Raw genomic sequence first — 20,000 nt, 5'->3', positions numbered from 1 at the left:
GGATGCCAAAATAAACCAGTGTGCACAAGAGGGCCCCTGCTGAGGGATTATATTGATTGAATTGTCACATAATGGCTGGGCGTTCAAACGGCTGTAAGGAGTTTTCATCTTAAACTAGCAAGCTAATTACCTAAAAGGCATCCAAAAACATGGCAGACAAATACCAACAACAGCACAGTTGGCATTGGCACTGATAAAAGCTTGCCAGCCGGCAAACTGGTGTCTTTTGGTGATTACGTTTGATTATGTGTGTCACAAACTGGAAACTTGAAACAAAGAAATAGGATGCAAAAGCTCAAGGCGTGTTTTACTGAGATAAATCAAAGTGCCACGATGGGCAAACAAGGCAGAGATCACAGGACTGGAGAACAGCACTTCTTGCTGATCACAAACAATTACACACAAAGACAAAGGAAAAAGCCCAAGGCTTACATAGGAGCTCAGTGAATACATTGGCTACAGGTGAGAACTAAACTTAATTAACACACAGGCTACAGGTGAGAACTAAACTCAATTAACACACAGGCTACAGGTGAGAACTAAACTCAATTATCACATTGGCTACAGGTGAGAACTAAACTCAATTAACACATTGACTACAGGTGAGAACCAAACAAGGAGGGAAAACTAAGAAGTGAGGGAAATACTAAAACACAGGAGAGGATGAACGGACTGGAGTAGCATATGGAGCAAGAGCAGGAACAGGAACAGAGGAGTGAGCAGCAGAGGTTGTGACAATGTGGTGATGTGGTGCTGTAAAAGCTTTTCTTACGAGACTGTTTGCGAGAGCTTCATAGCGCATAGCCTGGGCGGCTGGTGGGAATGGCTGGTGATTTTATCTGTCCTTTACAATACCAAAACAAGTTGTCCATAAAACATAAAACTCAAAAAGTGGCACATTTCAGTGTGCTGTTATTTTAAAGCAGGTCTGCCCAGAGTGCAGAATTTGATTGTTTTGGTGCTATAGAAATAGAATTTAATTGAATAGAATATTTCTGACACTGGATCTCCAGCTGCTGCAAAAGGATTGTACTCTGCCTACCAGGATGGCTCTGTATGTTGACACTGATAGGTTGAGGAGTGTGTTGTGTTCAACTGTTCTACTTCACCCCAAACTGGCGTAGGTTGATTTAAAGCGTCTGAGAATTCAGTAGCAGTGAAAAGGGATGTAAAAAAGACCTGTTGTACAAAACAACCTGAGTTTCTGCCAGGAAGGTGCTATATAAATAATAGTTATTATAATTTATTGTTATGTAATGAGTTGGCATAAGGGCTTCAAAATCTCTGCATGATACTGTATTGATAGGGTACTTGCACCTGAATAGATCTCAAATCTGCCTTTCTTGAAAACAATCCGGTGAAAATGAATCAACCTATCTGTTAAACAGGTTAACATAGCCATCATCATAAACCAAGATCCATCTCACTAGCTAAATTAATTAGCTCATAATTTGCTGATTAAATCAAGTCATTGCCTATATTACGGATGAGATGTTTACTGTTTGTGTGGACCCTTGAGCCAAGTGCATATCACAGAGTGCTGGCCATTAAGCTGTCTAACCTAAGATGGGCACCACCTTGCTTGCATGACATGGCAGTTCATGGGAAAGAGACCAGGCTGAAGGAAGTGTCATTGTGTGACCATGTGCAGATAGACACTTCATAAGGGGAAAGGAGTTCTTAGCATTAAAGAAACTGCATTTGTAGGTAAGAAGGTGAGCACTGTAGTTATGACTTGCTGTGGTCACGAACGCATGTCCTCTTGTCCAAGAGTGTCAGATATGTCTGCATGAAGATGTACACTACAGGTGGGTTTCCATACAAGAAGGTACCTTTTTCAACTGAAAACATGCTACACCACAGCCACCCTGTAGCGAAGGGAGAGCGTGGTCACCCCACCCGGACTTGAACCCGGGTCTACAGGGTGCCATACATGCACTCTGACCGCAACGCCAAAGAGCCAGGCTGGTTGGTATGACAGTCAGAGCACATACTCATGTGTAGTGACGTCACATCGCCCGCCCTTGTTTATTTCTACCCAGACGTCAGGCATCTGGCATCGACAAAGAAGACACTATAATCTCATCAAGGCAACCGCCTCAGTATTCAGTGAATTGTTTGCATTCTTCGTGCTTCCATTATGCACATCCATAATTTGCATGACCGGGGGTTAATAGAAAAAGGTGTGAAATATTGTACTGTAATGGCTGACAGGGCAATCAAATCTACAAGTAATGTTTGTTATAATAATAATAATAATAATAATACATCACATTTATATACCGCTTTTCACAGTTCTCAAAGACGCTTATAACACACACACACACACACACACACACACACACAAACACACACACACAATAGCTAACACAAGTTTCCAGCCTGAATATTTTATGTCACTCCTTTAGCTGCTTCAGACCTGGAGGTGGCAATCACAGCAACTGCCACTCGTTGGTACTATCAGTAGTGTGGTTTCATAAGCGCAGGTTGCCATGGGGCTTTTGAGTCACTGCTCATTCGAATGTGTTGTTGTTGTTCTTGGTGGTGGTAGTGGTGGAGGTGGGTGTATGGTGTGGCTTGACTATTACTGGTGACGGAGAGTGGGAGGATGACATGTCTTAAGTGGCCATTGTTACACCGAAGAGAGACGTTATCTCCCGAAGTTCAAATAGCATTTGGTTCCTGATGAGTCAGTATAATCTCGCTGTCGTCAGGCAGTATTGTGACTACACTGCAAAAAGTGAAATCTTAGTAAGATGAAATATCTTCAATCAAGGCAATATATGCTTGTTTTTGTCTGACAAGATATTTCTTCTTACCAGGCATTTTTTATGTCTGAGCATTTCACTTGCTTCAAGTGTTTCAGTCCTTAATTATCTTAATACGTTTTTATTACTTGTTACTGAGATTTTATTACTGGTTCTGAGCACGTTAATGCTTGAAACTAGAATTGCCATAATTATAAGGCATTATAAGTACAAAACTGCTTTGTCAGAGAATTTCTTATTTCAAGCATCTTGTCCTTCTGATCTCTAAATATATAAAAAAATGTTTTACAGCACAGCACAGCACAGCAATTATGTATTCCTGTAGACAAAATACTATACAGTGCAAAGACAGTATTAAACTAAGTCAAACTTTTGCTTTAAGAACAGACTTTATCATCCTTTAGCAGGTTAAAGTGAATGAGGAAAACGTGCTTATATTCAGCAAATGCTAGCACCATCATCTTGAAATGAGGCTATATGCTAGGTCAATTATCTTGAAATCAGTACAACTACACTAAAAACAAGTACATTTGCCTATATACCCAATAGATTTAAGAATTATTTTCTCAATAAGTAGGAATATGTGCTTAAATTCAGCAAATGCTAGCATTATCATCTTGAAATGAGTCTTAAATGCCAGGCTATTTATCTTGAAATCTGTAAAGCAACATTAATAACAAGTATATTTGCCTAAATACAAAAAAAATGTAAGAATTATTTACTCAAAATGTAGAAAAATGTAATTATATTCAGCAAATGCTAGGACCATGATCTCGAAATGAGGCTATATGCTAGGCAATTTATCTTGCAATCAGTAAAGCTACTCTAAAAACAAGTACATTTGCCTAAATACAAAAAAATGTCAGAATTATTTTCTCGAAATGTAGATAATGTGTTAGGCAATTTATCTTGAAATCAGTAAAGCTACACTAATAAAAAGAACATTTGCCTAGATACCGTAAGAATTATTTTCTCAATATCTAGGACAATTTGCTTAAATTCAGCGATTTTTTTTGCTCAGAACCAGTAATAAAATCTCAGTAACAAGTTATAGTACCTTATTAAGATACACCATCTTAGTAAGATGAAATATCTTAAATCAAGGCAATATATACTTGTTTTTTGTCTGACAAGATATTTCTTCCTACACTGCAAAAAATCAGCCTTCAAAAACAAGAAAAAAAATGAAAACAATGGGGCATATATCACTTAAATTAAGCTTAATTATCTGCCAACAGAACAGGAAGATTTGACTTACCAAGAGTTTGTAAAACAAGTAGTGCTGTCAAACGATTAAAATATTTAATCGCGATTAATCGCATTTATGTCATAGTTAACTCAAAATTAATCGCGATTAATCGCAAATTTGTATCTATTCTAAATGTCCCTTCGTTTATTAATTTTTTCCATCATTTTATTTTTATTTTAATGCCCCTATCAACATGGAAAAGTGGATTGGCTTGCTTTAAGCAAATGTTTTATTTGATTGAAAACCAACATTGCCAAACAGGGCGGTACAAAATAAAATTATAAAGTGCACATTTCAGGTAAACAAGGACTCAGCCTATAGTGCAGTTAAACCATGGCTTAATATTTTCTTTTTTTCAAGTTTGCTGGGAACATAGCAGTCAGGCCTCTTATTTCAGAAACAATGAACAGCGAGCTGCCTGTTGACATTTTCAGACAACAGTGAAGCTCGCTTCTTTTGCACAACACAACTTTTAAAAGTTTGCGAGGCCAAAAAGAACGTTAATCAAAAAAAAAAAAAAAAAAATAATTAATAAAAAAAAAAACGCGTTAATCTCGCGATAAAAAAAATTAACGGCGTTAAAATGGGTTTGCGTTAACGCCGTTAATAACGCGTTAAACTCTCCAAAACAAATCGCAATATCCTCAACAGATGACTGTTTTAGGGATGGAGCTGTGGCACAAGCGGCAGCAACCCTGCACAATGAATGGGTAAGATGGGGATACAGGTAAGAGTTCAGGTTCGAGTCCGACTTGCGGTCATTTCTCAATCCCTCCCTCCAGCTCGCTTCCTGTCTCGCTCTACTGTCCTATCTGAGTAAAGGCAAAAAAAACGAAAAAATAAAGCTTGAAAAATAATAATTAGAAATAAAAAAAATCGCTGAATTTAAGCAAATTGTCCTAGATATTGAGAAAATAATTCTTACAGTATCTAGGCAAATGTACTTGTTTTTATTGTAGCTTTACTGATTTCAAGATAAATTGCCTAACATATAGCCTTATTTCAAGATGATGGTGCTAGCATTTGCTGAATATAAGCACATTTTCCAACATATTGAGAAAATAATTCTTATATATTTTGGGCATCTAGGCAAATGTACTTGTTTTAAGTGAAGCTGTACTGATTTCAAGATAAATTGCCTAACATATAGCCTCATTTCAAGATGATGGTGCTATCATTTGCTGAATATAAGCACATTTTTCTACATTTCGAGAAAAGAATTCTTAATTTTTTTTGTATTTAGGCAAATGCACTTGTTTTAAGAGTAGCTTTACTGATTTAAAGATACATTGCCTAGCATATAGCCTCATTTCAAGATGATGGTGCTATCATTTGCCGAATATAAGCACACTTTTTTACATTTTGAGAAAATAATTCTTAATTTTTTTTGTATTTAGGCAAATGTACTTGTTTTAGTGTAGCTGTACTGATTTCAAGATAAATTGCCTAGTATGTAGACTCATTTCAAGATGATGGTGCTAGCATCTGCTGAATATAAGAACCTTTTTCTACATATTGAGAAAAAAAATCTCAATTTTTTTTGTATTCAGGCAAATGTACTTTTTTAGTGAAGCTTTACTGATTACAAGATAAATTGCCTAGCATGTAGCCTCATTTCAAGATGATGGTGCTAGCATTTGCTTAATATAAGCACATTTTCCTACATTTCGAGAAAATTATTCTTAATTTTTTTTTTATTTAGGCAAATGTACTTGTTTTAATGTAGCTGTACTAATTTCAAGATAAATTGCCTAGTATGTAGACTCATTTCAAGATGATGGTGCTAGCATCTGCTGAATATAAGCACCGTTTTCTACATATTGAGAAAATAATTCTTAAATATTTTGGTATATAGGCAAATGTACTTGTTTTTGGTGTAGCTGTACTGATTTCAAGATACATTGCCTAGCATGTAGCCTCATTTCAAGATGATGGTGCTAGCATTTAGTGAATATAAGCACGTTTTCTTACATATTGAGAAAATTAATCTTAAATATTTTGACAAATGTACTTGTTTTTAGTCTGGCCACACTCGTTTTAAGATATGTTTAGGTTCTTTGAGGCTAGATATTTTTACTTTTTTTACAAAGTCTCGGTAAGTCAAATCTTCCTGTTCTATTGGCAGATAATTTAGCTTATTTTAAGTGATATATACCCCATTTTTTTCTTTTTTTTTCTGGTTTTAGAAGCTGATTTTTTGCAGTGTAGGAAATCTGTATTTTCCTTCTAGGATGTTGTGTGCAGATGGGGAGCTGTGTTCACACTCCGGGGTGAGCAGCAGTTCATTCAAGTCAAATGAGCTCGATACGTCTGGCACTTGGGACAGGTCTCGAGGCAGGTCTCTTAAGTCTGTAGTGATGCACAAAGCACAAAGCATGAAATGCTGTTGCTGAGAAAATTCAATTATTTAGTTTTTAAGAAACAGAAAGGTATATGAACATGTGCCTAGCTGGCAATGAAAGGTGAAGACCAAGAGTACCAATGTACTGAAAGCTAAGATGGTCTAAAATTGTATTTGACCATATTCCATTTAATCTGCATTAAACTATTACTATTGTTGGCTCTTGCTATGAATTATATCATGTCCGTTAGAAAAATCACAGACCTGTTATCAAACTATCTTTTATCCCAGCGCTCAATCAGTCAAGTTACAGTCAAAACCACTGTCATACTTTTGTTGATGACTTCAAAGGATGCATGTAGCACTCAACTGTATCAAAGACACTTGTGAGATCTCCCCTTGGAACCCCTGCGGAAGAGGAGACATCTACTGAGAGACGCTCTCCCCTGGTGTGTGGGCTTTGCCTTGTCTCTCTCTCTCTGCCTCTCTCCCTCTCTCTTTCTCTCTCTCTCTTTACTCTCTCTCCCTCTCTCTCTCTTTCTCTCTCTGTCTTTCCCCTTCTCTTTCTCTCTCCCCCTCTCTCTTTCTCTCTCTCTCTCTCTCTCTCTTTCTCTGTCTGCCTCTCTGCCTGTCTCTCTTCTCCACCTTGTCAGTCACTCCCTGTGCAGTTTGCAGGTGCAGCGCTAACTTGCCTTTGGTCTTATCACTGTTACTGACATCTATCCAGCACAGGCACAGCATGAGAACTGACAGCTACTGAACAGCGTACAGAAACATGCACGCACACGTGCACACATACACTCACACACACACACACACACACACATACACACACACACACACACACACACACACACACACACACACACACACACACACACACACACACACACACATACACACACACAGACACACACACACACACACACACACACACGCGCCCACACACACACACACACACACACACACACACACAGACACACATCGCATGTAATACACAGGTGTCTACTTATGCTCTCTCCAAAAATAACAGCCAGTCTCTGTGCAGCAGCAGATAGAAACAGCACAGAAGCCTCCTGACTGGTTTTACTCTGAGATGTTACCTCCACGCATGGGTATTTTCTGTTGCATAATCTCTCACTGCTGAATCCTCTGCTGGGACATCTGTCATCGTTTTGTTTTGACTGAGCCGTGAAGGTTTTTTGGTGTTTCTTCATACCTATTATTTGTCTCACTGCAGTGCTCTCTCTCTACACTACGCTTTTCTGTGTTTCTGTTCTTTAAATGCTTCTTTGATTTGAGTTTTTTTCTGTTTTATTGCTTAGAATTTGTCACCATGTTTTTTTCAGTTTTTTTGAATGCTGGTGTACTTTTTTTCTGTTTGATCATTCATTTGCATTCTCTCTCTCTCTCTCTCTCTCTCTCTCTCTTCTTCTTCTTCTTTTTCTACATCCCTCTTTCTGTTTGCATGGCCCCTCCTTTGTTTGTTTGTGGGAAAATGAAGAACTGGAACCATCGAGCTGTCACTCAAGTAGGACATCTTTCCAAAATTCGGGGTTTGATTGGTCTAGCCTCTAGTCTAACACAGGGCACATTGATGCACACCACACACAGACAAACACTACAATTAGTTTGGGGAGACAGAGCTTGCCAAGAAATCCAATGGTAAAAGCAGTTTGATTGTGCACCAGTCGAAAGCCACAACGTGTTTTTTTCTCACTGCATGTGTGATCGCGTGTATGAACGTGCATAGAGCGTGCATAGAACCGGCATAGAAATCATGTCTGGCATTGTAACACACACACGAACACACACACACGCCCGTCTGTGGTGAGATTGTCTGCAGTTTGGCAGCAATAGGAAATCAGCAAAGCAAATTTTGTGTGCCACAGCTGATATTGCGACTTTCAGGCAAGGGTTTGCTTTGCTGATGAGGCATATTAAGAAGTCATCTCTAAAGGTAAACAGTTAATAGATCCTCTTGACCAGGAGAGAGATCATCTTGACCAGTGGCAGTGGCAGAAATATTTCGAGTTCTTCTCCCTTAAAATATATCAAAGCCTACATGAATGGATGAGGCTTTCGAAACATCTTTTGGACCACGTTAGTCATATAGTTCTGAAACATCTTTTGGACCACGTTAGTCATATAGTTCTCATGTATTCTGTATGTATTATGTTTGTGATGGGGGCTGATTTTTATTTGGAGTTAGAACAGATGTCCACAGAATTATTAAAATACTACTGAAAAAGGTCATTTATGATAGATCAGATTTCATCAGAGATAAATGATACAAAGATAATGACTTGGGTCAAGAATAATGTGCAAATAATGTTTCTCGTCTTTGTTAAACCACAAAAGACACACAGTCTGCCATTCTTTCCCTCGTACACTGTGCTGGTCTGAGTCACAAGGCTTTTAAACAATTAACTCCCCACCATTCGCTGTCTGTGTGTCTAAACTCTTAATTTCGCTGCCGGAGCTCAATAATGAGGTTAATTAAACAAGGCTGTGACAACAGAGGGAGCCTCAGCCTGATGAACGTTCCGTGCCAGCACCGAGTCATCTATTAAAGATCTCAATAAGCAAAATCACTCACAATTCTATTTATTACAGCAGGAAGTTTTAGATGGCAGTACTGAAAGGTTAGGGTGTCTGGGCCTTTGTCCAGGGCACAGCAATTATAGATCCAATCTCACATAAAACACTCTTGTTCAATAATACAACATTGTGATTATAACCAAATAAGGCATCATTAGTGTAATACACACACACACGCACATGCACAGACACACACACACACACACACACACACACACACACACACACACATACACACACACACATACACGCACACGCACACACACACACTCAAACACATTAGCAAAACGATCTATAGTTGTGTGGTCCACAGGGACTGTTACATTGCTAATCCCCTGAACTTACTCACCATAACACTTCAAATCTTACAGACCCTGCAAAGCTTCTGCCTTCACTGACAGAAACTTACACAGACACGCTGTGAATCCACACCTGTGTGTTGATGTGTTTTGTTTCTGCCTTCTTAGCTGCTGCTGTCTGTCACAAGTCGTCCACCCATCTCTCACATCCTACCCTTCCTCTTCCTCCCTCTCTCTCTCCATCTCTCTGTCTCTGTCTTGCTCCCTCTGCCTCCCCCTCTCTCTCTCCCTCTTTCTCTCTCTGTCTCTCTCCCTCTTCCTGTCTCTGTCTCTCCCTCTGTCCCTCTCTCTCTCCCCCTCTCTCTCTCTCTCCCTCCCCCCACTCCCTCTCTCTCACTCTCTCTCCCTCTCTCTCGCTCTCTCTCCCTCTCTCTCGCTCTCTCTCCATCTCTCTCCCTCTCTCAGGGCATAAGTTCTCTCTTCAGCTCCCTGAAGGTGGTGCGCCTGCTCCGTCTGGGCCGCGTGGCGCGTAAGCTGGACCACTACATAGAGTACGGCGCGGCCGTCCTGGTGCTGCTGGTGTGCGTGTTCGGCCTGGCCGCCCACTGGCTGGCCTGCATCTGGTACAGCATCGGCGACTACGAGGTGATCGACGAGGACAGCAACCAGGTGCGCATGGACAGCTGGCTCTACATGCTGGGCGAGAGCGCGGGCACGCCGTACCGCTTCAACGCCAGCGGCACGGGCAAATGGGAGGGCGGCCCCAGCAAGGACTCGGTCTACATCACGTCGCTGTACTTCACCATGACCAGCCTCACCAGCATCGGCTTCGGCAACATTGCGCCCACCACCGACGGCGAGAAGATCTTCGCCGTTGCCATGATGATGATCGGATGTGAGTACTATGGACCGAAACCTTAAGCGTCCCGTGTGTGTCTTTGCTCAGTTGACTGACACGTCCCCTTGTCTTCAGATGTCTGCATGGGCCAGGTAGCTGTGTAGATCTTACAGATGGCATCTCAGGGAGCCAGTGTTTGTGTGGAACTTAGTTTAAAGCATCTGTCATGAAAGCAATTGGGTAACATTCATTTCTATTCATGCACATGACCTCATTGTACTACGTTGCAACAAGATTGGGTTTCCATATATCTGGGACATGTAGAGTGTCAGAGTGTAGAGTGACAATTACAGCACTAATAACCATGTAATTGATTAGCCTGCCTATATGTAATTTGGGGGTTGTGTTGGGTTAATGGAGCTGGATGGTTTAGTACCATGACGCTATTTGGCTATATCTACTGAGTGTCAATTCACCTGACCCTTTACCTTCCTAAATTTGCCTCCTGACCCTAATCACACATCCTTTGACGAGAATAAAGGACAAAAGACAGACAAGGAAAAAGAGGGAAAGGGAAAAGAGTGTCTGAAAAGAGTGTCACAGTTTTGCCAGTGGAGGGATCAAATATATTTGTCATGCCTAGTAGGAAAACCAGAACAGCTGCCAACATTTTAGCATTCTAGCGTTCATTCTTTCAAAGCTTTGCATTCTTATCACATTAGTATAATGTAAAAAGTAATGTACTTAATAATCTGGCTGGAGTTTTTTCTCACACATTCATTCATTCAGTTATAATTTCTTTAGTCAGGTAAAACATGGAGGAATTTTCCTAATTTACTTAGTGGTGTAAACAACTATCATCCCTCTTCTGCAAAAAATAAATAACTATATATTCAAATATGATACATAAATCTCATCAAAAAACATCTGTCGAAACCGTTGTATCAGTGCTTTTGTGCAGACCTGTGTTGTAAGTGTGTGTGTGTGTTATGTTATATGCCCAGCGGGGAGTGTGTGTGTGTGTCCCATAGTGGATTAATGATGGTCCTGTTCATGGGTTCACCGGTCACGTTTCATCCTAATCCTGTAGTACAACTCAGTGGTTCAGGGGTCACAATGTGACCAGGTCACAATCAATCACACAAACACACAACACACACCACACACCACACACCACACACCACACAACACACAACACACAACACACACACATACACACACTGACCACACAGACACATACACATCGGAAAAAACACATGCACAAACACATACACATACAAATACACACACACACACACACACAACGCTGTCAGGGACCACACAGACGCAAACAGACACCAACACATTTCTGTGTCAGAGAAGTATTCACATGCACAATGATTCATTCACACAGACATTTACACACAAGCATACGGCTATTCATTATTTCTCTCTCTCTCTCTGTCACACACAAACAACCGCGCACACACACACTGCTTACAGCATATGACTCAGTTCTGCAGTTCTCAGTTCTGCATAAGCTGTAAGCTGTCATGTCGTTGTGTGGACTTGCAGAATGAACAGTGATGTTTCTGTGGAGAGCAACAGAGTTAGTTGGTTTCAGTGTTAGCTACAGGTGTGTAAATAATGAATGAAATAGCAGAATATGTCCACAAGGGCGTGTAGCTGCGATTCTCCTCATGTTCCAAACATGTTCCATACGAGAGAGACAGCAAGAGACAGGGAAAGAGTGTTCAGACTGAGGTTGGTGTTTGGCTGGTCTGGGATCAGGCCTTTGATTGTTATTTATTAAGTAATATGTGAGTCTGTGTTTTTGGGATCAGACCTTTGATTGTTGTTATTTAGTAATGTGTGTGTCTGTGTTTCTGGGATCAGACCTTTGATTGTTATTTAGTAATGTGTGAGTGCGTGAGTCCTGCTGTTATAATGCAATGTTTGGGTGTCAGAGTGTTTGATGAGGTCGTTGTCGGCGTAATGACTCCTTGTTGTGGCGCTGTGACGGCATGCTTCATTGCTACCAGTGACGTGCGGTGAGGTTCGTGGCTGGTGAGGCACTGACTCTTTCAGAGTCAAATTTACAAATGCATAAACCCAATAGAGCATCTAAGATCACCATTCAATTGGCAGCTTTCACATTGACTACTGGTTGTTTTTCATATCAGCATTCTTTACACACACATAGGTAAGGTGCATACAGTAGGCAGCTGCTAGCTTGTGATGAACGCATGTGTAAATATTATGCACTCATGAATAAGAACTTGTGAATATGAACTCTTTTTTACGAAGTTGCACAAGCAGCCTGAGGGTTTCTACCTTTATAATTATAATTTTAAGAGTTAAATCGAGGAGACTATAACATCAGCTAGATAACCAGCTATCATTTCATGCAAATTTAACTCTTCCAATTAACTCGTAAGGTTATTAAGTGTCCTTAGCTAGCTAATTAGCTAACGTAGCATCTGGATAACCATTCCAACCAGGAAACACAACTTACCTACAATTTAAGTTTAATTTCTCAAAATCAGCTCACCAATAAAAAGCAGTCTTGGGTTCAAAGTGATCACAACCACTTGTGTAATGTTAAATGGCTTCACATAGACATAAAACAATCCCAAGAGAAATAATGGGAAATCAACTGTAAGCTGTGCCGCTGTAAGTTCAAAACCAAATTTATTCTTGAGATTCCAAGCATGTTCAAAGCAATTTGGCTTTGAATGTGAGAAGTCGATCGAGTCATCTTCTGTCCCGTCGCTTGAAGCATACCTTTTAGCTCCGGCATTGGTCTCCCATTATTAATCATTTCACGTTTGGACTGAAAGTCCAGTTTTGAGAACTGCTTCAGCTTAGCAATAAAGTCTTCCATTTTCGCCGTCAAGGTCAAGTAGAAGTGTAAAAGAAGAGCAACGTTCCCCAGCATAACCCCGACAGGTGCGCTCTCGCACGCCCCCTTCATTGAGGCAGAGGTACTGTGAGCTCAGCTCAAAGGTTCTACGCATGCGCACGCATGCGCAAAACCCAGTTTGGAGCGATTGCGCAACCCTAGGTGAGGCACTGCCTCCCCTGTCTCCCATAGACAATACAATACACCTGACCGCACGTCCCTTGTTTTCTCCCGTCTATTTGAATAGGACACGCGCAAATTCAGCAAATTCAGCGATTTTGATTATCAAAATGCTCGAAATGATTGGAATCATGCAGAAATTACACCTATACCAAAGATTAGTAGAGAAATATGAATATTTATTTTATTTTATAATAATTTTTTTTTTTTTACTTTTCAAGATGACAGGTGAGGCTCTGCCTCCCCTGCCTCCTATGACCGCACATCCCTGATTGCTACACATTAAGACATAAAGAGATGCAGATCACAGCAGACTCCTCTCTCTTACTCTCTCTCTCTCTCTATCACTCTCTCTGTCTCTCTCTCTCTCTATCACTCTCTCTGTCTCTCTCTCTCTGTCTGTCTGTCTGTCTCTCTCTGTCTGTCTGTCTGTCTGTCTCTCTCTCTCGCTCTCTTTTTTTGGCACTAGCCACCACTCCTCCTGGTGCACCTCTCCTCTCCCTCCCTCTGTCCACCGCCGCACCCCCCAGCCCCCCCCCACCCCCCACCCTCCGCGCACTGGGGGCCATTTTCCATCCCTCGGCCCACTTCAGCAGTCTCCTCATGGGGCCTCTCACTCACCCAGCTCGCCCCAGTCCTTCCCGACTTCCTGGACCGAGCACCTTGCACGTGATTTCCCCCCACATACACTCTCGTCTAAAACCCTACACACGGACACTTCAGGATGGAATGAACACAACGCTTAAAACGTGGCAGCTCCGAGTCTCCGTCTCTGGGCTTCGTCCGTCTGACAGGATGGGTCACACAGTCGTGGCGGCGCGAGCGAGCCGGAGAGCCGGCTATAAACAGAGCAACACAGTCAGCGCGGGGGCTGTTTATGTAGGCTATACACAACACCTTTGAGTAATGCGCTGAGTCACGGCTCGGCCCGTTGAGCAAGTGTCATCCCGCTAAACAAAGAGGCAATGAGAGAAATGAGCAAACGCTCGCCGAGTGAACTTAGTAGGTCAGGGCCATTTTTTATGTGGTATGACAGCGATTGTGCGGCTCTCACTTCCACTAAGCACTAAGCGAGAAAGGAGAGAAAGACGATTGAGTCCATAGAGGGCTGATATATGTGCTCTTTTTTTTGGAAGTCGCTTGAGGAGTTCGTTTTAACCTCTGTATGTGTTTAGAAATGTTAGAAATGTTCCAGCATTTTCCAGTCTTGTCAGTCTTTAAGTGTCAATGCACAATGCGACGACTTTTGAGAACTTAGATAGCGTTCTCACACATATTGGCCCACGCAAATGCTAACATTTGTATCCATGTACACTCACACACACATACACACACAAGTAAGTAAGTAATACAGACTGTCTGTGAACAGCAGAAGGTGTTTCTCGTGGGAGTGTGTCAGTGTGGTTGTGTGTGTGTCAGTGCTGCTCTTATGTTTTCCACGGTAATGAAGCCGAAGTGTGGAGAAAATCACAAGGCTGCAGCGGTCTCCATGGTGAACAGGGAAAGCTTGTCGTGACGGGGCATGTAGGAAAGGGCAGCCAAGACCATACTGTTAGGCTGAGGGGGCTGGAACATCACACTTATTTTACATCGGTGTTGCGCCTTCACCAATCTTACTATAATTAACAATTTGAATATACAGTAATTATATTATATGGTTCAGGTCAGTGATAGAGCCAAGCAACTGCAGTGCATGTAGGGAAGACAACGAGTGGCCAGCCATGACCAAACTGTAGGGCTGAGGGGGCTGGAACTTCACACTTATTTTTACATGCGTGTAACAATTGTATTGTATTGTATCAAATTGTATTAGAAATTGTATTGTAATTTGACTTTGTTCAGATCGATGATAGAACCAAGCAACTTTTTCAAGTCCAGTCAACACCTTGTCTACAGGAGGTGTGAAGTCATAGCTGAGTGAGTTTCAGTGCTCTTTAATTTGCACAGTAGTCACTTTCCTCTCGGTGAGCCAAAGCGATGTAGCCCAGCAGGTATAAACTGTGGTCATATTGCCTCATACTGTGGGACTATGATTCACCCAAGATGTTGTTTTGCGAAGAAGCCCAAAGAACAGCATGGACCTTACCTGATTGTGGGCTTCAGTCAGTGACAGGCGGCCCTTCCGTGACAGGCCCTATACTCTCGTATTTTTCTTTTCCTGTTTCAGTTCAGACACAGAAGCATAATGGCTGCAGAGCCAGTACTCCATTCTCGCTGGGCGCTGTGTAGCGGGGAGAATAAACACCTGCTGCGTCGTCATGGTAACCACTGCCCTGGCTCTCAGGACAGGATATTCTGGCAGAGGAGAGCAAACCCAGATCAGTCGCGGGGCCTTCCGTCACAGTCCCCACACCAGAGTCAGAGTCATAGTTAGAGTCATAATTAGACTCAGAGTTATAGTTAGAGTCATAATTAGACTCAGAGTTAGAGTCATATTTGGAGTCAGCGTTAGAGTCATAATTAGAGTCAGAGTCTTAATTATGGTCAGTGTTAGAGTCATAATTAGAGTCAGAGTCATAATTGGAGTCAGCGTTAGAGTCATAATTGGAGTCAGTGATAGTCATAATTATGGTCAGTGTTAGAGTCATAATTAGAGTCAGAGTCATAATTAGGGTCAGTGTTTGAGTAAGGCCTGGGGTTGGAGACAGGACAGCCCATAGTCAGCCTACACTGCAAACATGCAGCTATGTTGTTGTTGTTGTTGTTCTAGAGAGACAGAGAAATAGGAGTTAGGAGTGAATTTTTACTTATGTGCATGATGTAATTCATCATTGATACAATATGGTTACGCCTGTGCTATTTGTGTATGTAGATATTTGGAAGGCTTTGAAAAGTTTCTTCTGTTTGTAGGATTTTTGTAGCTGTAGGATCCTGGACTTTGTAGTAATCCCTGTGGTATCCCACACACACACACACACACACACACACACACACACACACACACACACACACACACACACACACACACACACACACACACACACACACACACACACACACCTTTCATCTCACATCCACATAGACTCTCTGCTGTTTTGAAGTTGTGTTGTCATGGTCTTAGTATGTATTTATGAGTCCTGTGCTCATATATGTATGTCGACTTCCAGGGGGAGGAGGTTTTGTTCACCACTAGTCTTTAATATCCCCCCATAAATAACAGACAAGCTTTGCTAACTTTGAAACAGTACATATATTATGTATATGTGGTATGCACAGTTGCATGTACATGTGCGTGTACATATAGTTTTACTGTAGAGAGGCTTAAAGACAGCCATAAATCTGAGATAAAACTGACAAGACGTTGTAGCGACAGCACTAAAGCCAGGAGAAGAGTTTGAAGTGAAGTGAAATCCTCATGTAATCCTCCTGAGGGAGGGGGGGGACACACGACACCGTGTGATAGGAGAACATTCATTTTTGTTTTTCTCGATCTGGTTTCTCTCTCTCTCTCTCACTCCCTCCCTCTCTCTCACACACACAATCACACACACACACACACACACACATGCACACAAACACACATACATGCGTGCACGCACAAACACACATACATGCGTGCACGCACACACAAACACACATACACACACACACAACATGGTAGGTGTACGTAGATAATTTCTTTGTGTTCTGTGCCAGTTTATTAATTGGTCTATGTTAAGGGCAGGTCACTCTCACAGCCCTCTCATAAACACACGTGTGTGAATGTGAGTGTAGCTTTTAACCCTAGTGAGCTCTGGATAATGTGGCGCTCCCTGTCACAATGGCACACGGTGAGCGTGGGTAGGTTATGGTCACAATAGAAGGGTCTTGACAGAGAGTAGCACTCGGAGAGGAAGCAGGGAACTGCTCTATACAGAGGCTTGGCTCGCAGCTGCATGTGTAGGTAGGCAGCAGGTACATGTCAGAAAGAGGAAGAGAGAGAGAGGAAGAGAGAGAGGGAGAGAGAGAGAGGAAGAGAGAGAAAGAGAGAGAGAGTACTGATAGAGCGAGTGAGTGGGAGGGAGATAGTGAGAAAGTGAGATAAAGAGCGTGACACGTCCCTTTGTAGTGTCTGATGTGCAGGTTCAAATAGCATCTGGGTTATGAGATGATTAAATATTCTGTCACATATATCTTTCTCTCCTGCTGAATGCCTGACAGCCAAGAGTCACACATATCATCTGACCCCATTTTCCATACAGTGTACGCACAGAAAATACCTCTTTATCCGGCTATATTTGAGAGATCTACAGGACCTATTAGCCTTTTAGAATATCGTTATATCAAACATTTTATTCAGATAGTAGAGTTTGAAAAGCATGTCTTATGCACGCTGCAGGTAGCTGGAATTTAAAAAGAATGCATGTTATGGTTTGGTGATCTTGTAAAACAGAGTAATTCTGTCAGGGATAAAAGTATGAGGTTTCTTTCTCACATAATTAAACATGTGCATTTCCTTTCTATGATTATTACTGGGCTGTGTATTAAAGTGCTCTGTCTGGCATGTACAATAATATGCTTTGACATTATTATGATGCATTATGGGACAAACAGAGCACAACACTACCAAAGCAGAACCTACGGGATTGAGAGGCTATGCTGTAATGTGATGGCTTTTGAAAAAGTTTGGTTGCAAACTGAATTACAATGAAGTCCTATCTGTCTCGCTGTGTGTGTGTGTGTGTGTGTGTGTCTGAGTTTGTGTGTGTGTGTGTGTGTGTGGAGGGGGTGTGTCTGAGTTATTACTGCCGTGCAAAATTGAATTTGGAGGCTCTTAGTCCTGCAGCGATGGAGAAGAAATCTCCATGGTTTTAGTCCCTCATTACACAATACAACCTGTTCAGAAGCTCCATCAGAGATATGACACAGCGTGTAGTAATGGATATCATAGCATCATAACACAGCTAAACGGATCTGCATTCAGAGTCTAGAGCTGCATCTCCTGTCAGCCCAACAGTAATCGCGGTCGAGAGCAGGAGAGCAGTGGCCCTGGAGTCCCATGAGGAACATACCAGATGGAGGTTCTCCGATCTCCAGTCCCTCGACTCAGAATTTCATAGATTGTGTTTTGTTCGTTGTAGTCTCGCAAGGCCAGAAATTCTCACCAGTGTAGATTGGGCACGGCTGTTCCCGGAATCTGACTCAATTGTTTATGGGAACCAATAAAAGACTGTAATATCGCTAACGCAGTACAAAGCCAGTCAGAGCTGAAAAAGAGACATGTTCATTCTAACAAAACAATGACTGGATACCAGACTATATACGTCTTTTATACAATATACAATATTCAGAATCAGAATCAGAATTCTTTTAATGGCCAAGTATATTTACATATACAGGAAATTATCTTGGTGGTTGGTGCATAGGACATAAAACACATAACATAACAACAAAATAGCAAAAACAAGAATAAAAGACAAATACAGAATATTAGATAATAATAAATAATTGTGAATTGGAATACCCAGAGTCAGTGTGATGCAGGGGGCTTGTTTGTGAGCACCACTGCCGTGGGGAAAAAACTGTTCAGGTGGCGCGAGGTTTTGGTCTTTATAGCCCGGAACCTTCTGCCAGATGGGAGTCTTTGGAATAGGTGGTGACCGGGATGGGAAGGATCAGCGATGATCTTGCATGCTCTCTTGCTGGTCCTGGAGTGGAACAGGTCTAGGAGAGATGGCAGGTGACCTTCTCGGCTGACCGAATGATCCGCTGCAGTCTGCCTTTGTCCTTTGCAGTAGAGGCAGCGAACCAGATGGTAATAGATGAGGTGAGGATTGACTCAATGATGGCTGTGTAGAACTCGACCATCACTTTCTGCGGCATGTTGAATTTTTTTAGCTGCCGAAGGAAGAACATCCTTTGCTGGGCCTTCTTGATTGTGGAGGTGATGTTCTCCGCCCACCTTAGGTCCTGTGCCATAATTGTTCCCAGGAATCTGAAAGACTCCACAGTGTTAACTGGGGAGTCACACATGATGAGGGGGATGGTTGCGGCTGGGCTCCTCCTGAAGTCTGCTACCATCTCTACTGTTTTACAGGCGTTCAGCTCCAGGTGATTCTGGCTGCACCAGAAAGCCAGGCTGTCAACTTCTTTTCTGTAGGCTGCCTCGTCCCCATTGGAGATTAGTCCAATGAGGGTTGTGTCATCCGCAAATTTAAGGAGTTTGACAGAGGGGTGGCTGGAGGTGCAGTTGTTGGTGTAGAGGGAGAAGAGTAAAGGAGAGAGCACACAGCCTTGTGGGGCTCCAGTGCTGATGGTCCGGGGCTCTGAGACAAGCTTGCCCAGCCTCACACGCTGCTTCCTGTCTGACAGGAAGTCAGTGATCCACCTGCAGGTGGGCTCAGGCACGCTCAGCTGTGTTAGCTTGTCTTGGAGGAGAGCTGGGGCGATGGTGTTGAATGCGGAGCTGAAATCCACAAACAGGATCCTGGCGTAGGTGCCGGGGGAATCAAGGTGCTGGAGGATGAAGTGGAGTCCCATGTTAATTGCGTCATCTACAGACCTGTTGGCTCTGTAGGCAAACTGCAGTGGGTCGAGGAGGTGGTTGGTTATTGATTGTGGGTGGCTATAATGTATCTACTTTGTTGTACCCTGATTGGCATGAGGGTTATCATTAGTCAGTCACAGGCCACTCTTTCACCATTCTTCAGTCATACTCTAAATTTTAACCCTCAAAGCCATCAGGAGCTGCTGAGTCCCACACATGATGGGGAGAAAATAATCGAATCTCATCGCTCAGTCAGTCAGACCTCCTTGATGTGACTTTAAGGGTTGGGAGCTGGATGAACACATGGAGGGACGGGCTAAATCCCAGCTCTTTACTCTCCCTGTGTCTCCGGAGAGAACAGGCTAATGGAATGGGGG

General features: G+C 42.2%; 1 protein-coding gene across 1 annotated transcript in view; it reads left to right on the top strand.

Annotated features, from left to right (window-relative positions):
* Positions 1 to 20,000, top strand: part of kcnh1a (potassium voltage-gated channel, subfamily H (eag-related), member 1a) — an 87,213-nt gene that overhangs the window by 18,550 nt on the left and 48,663 nt on the right. The window contains exon 7 of the mRNA XM_031578670.2: positions 9,724 to 10,153. Coding sequence (XP_031434530.1) covers positions 9,724 to 10,153 — 430 coding nt within the window. The remainder of the gene's footprint in view (positions 1 to 9,723; positions 10,154 to 20,000) is intronic.

The sequence above is a fragment of the Clupea harengus genome, chromosome 13 (genome assembly GCF_900700415.2).
Source record: "Clupea harengus chromosome 13, Ch_v2.0.2, whole genome shotgun sequence".
NCBI lineage: Eukaryota > Metazoa > Chordata > Actinopteri > Clupeiformes > Clupeidae > Clupea > Clupea harengus.
The sequence above is the reverse complement of the archived record's forward strand: the minus strand, read 5'-3'. Positions and strand labels throughout refer to the sequence as shown.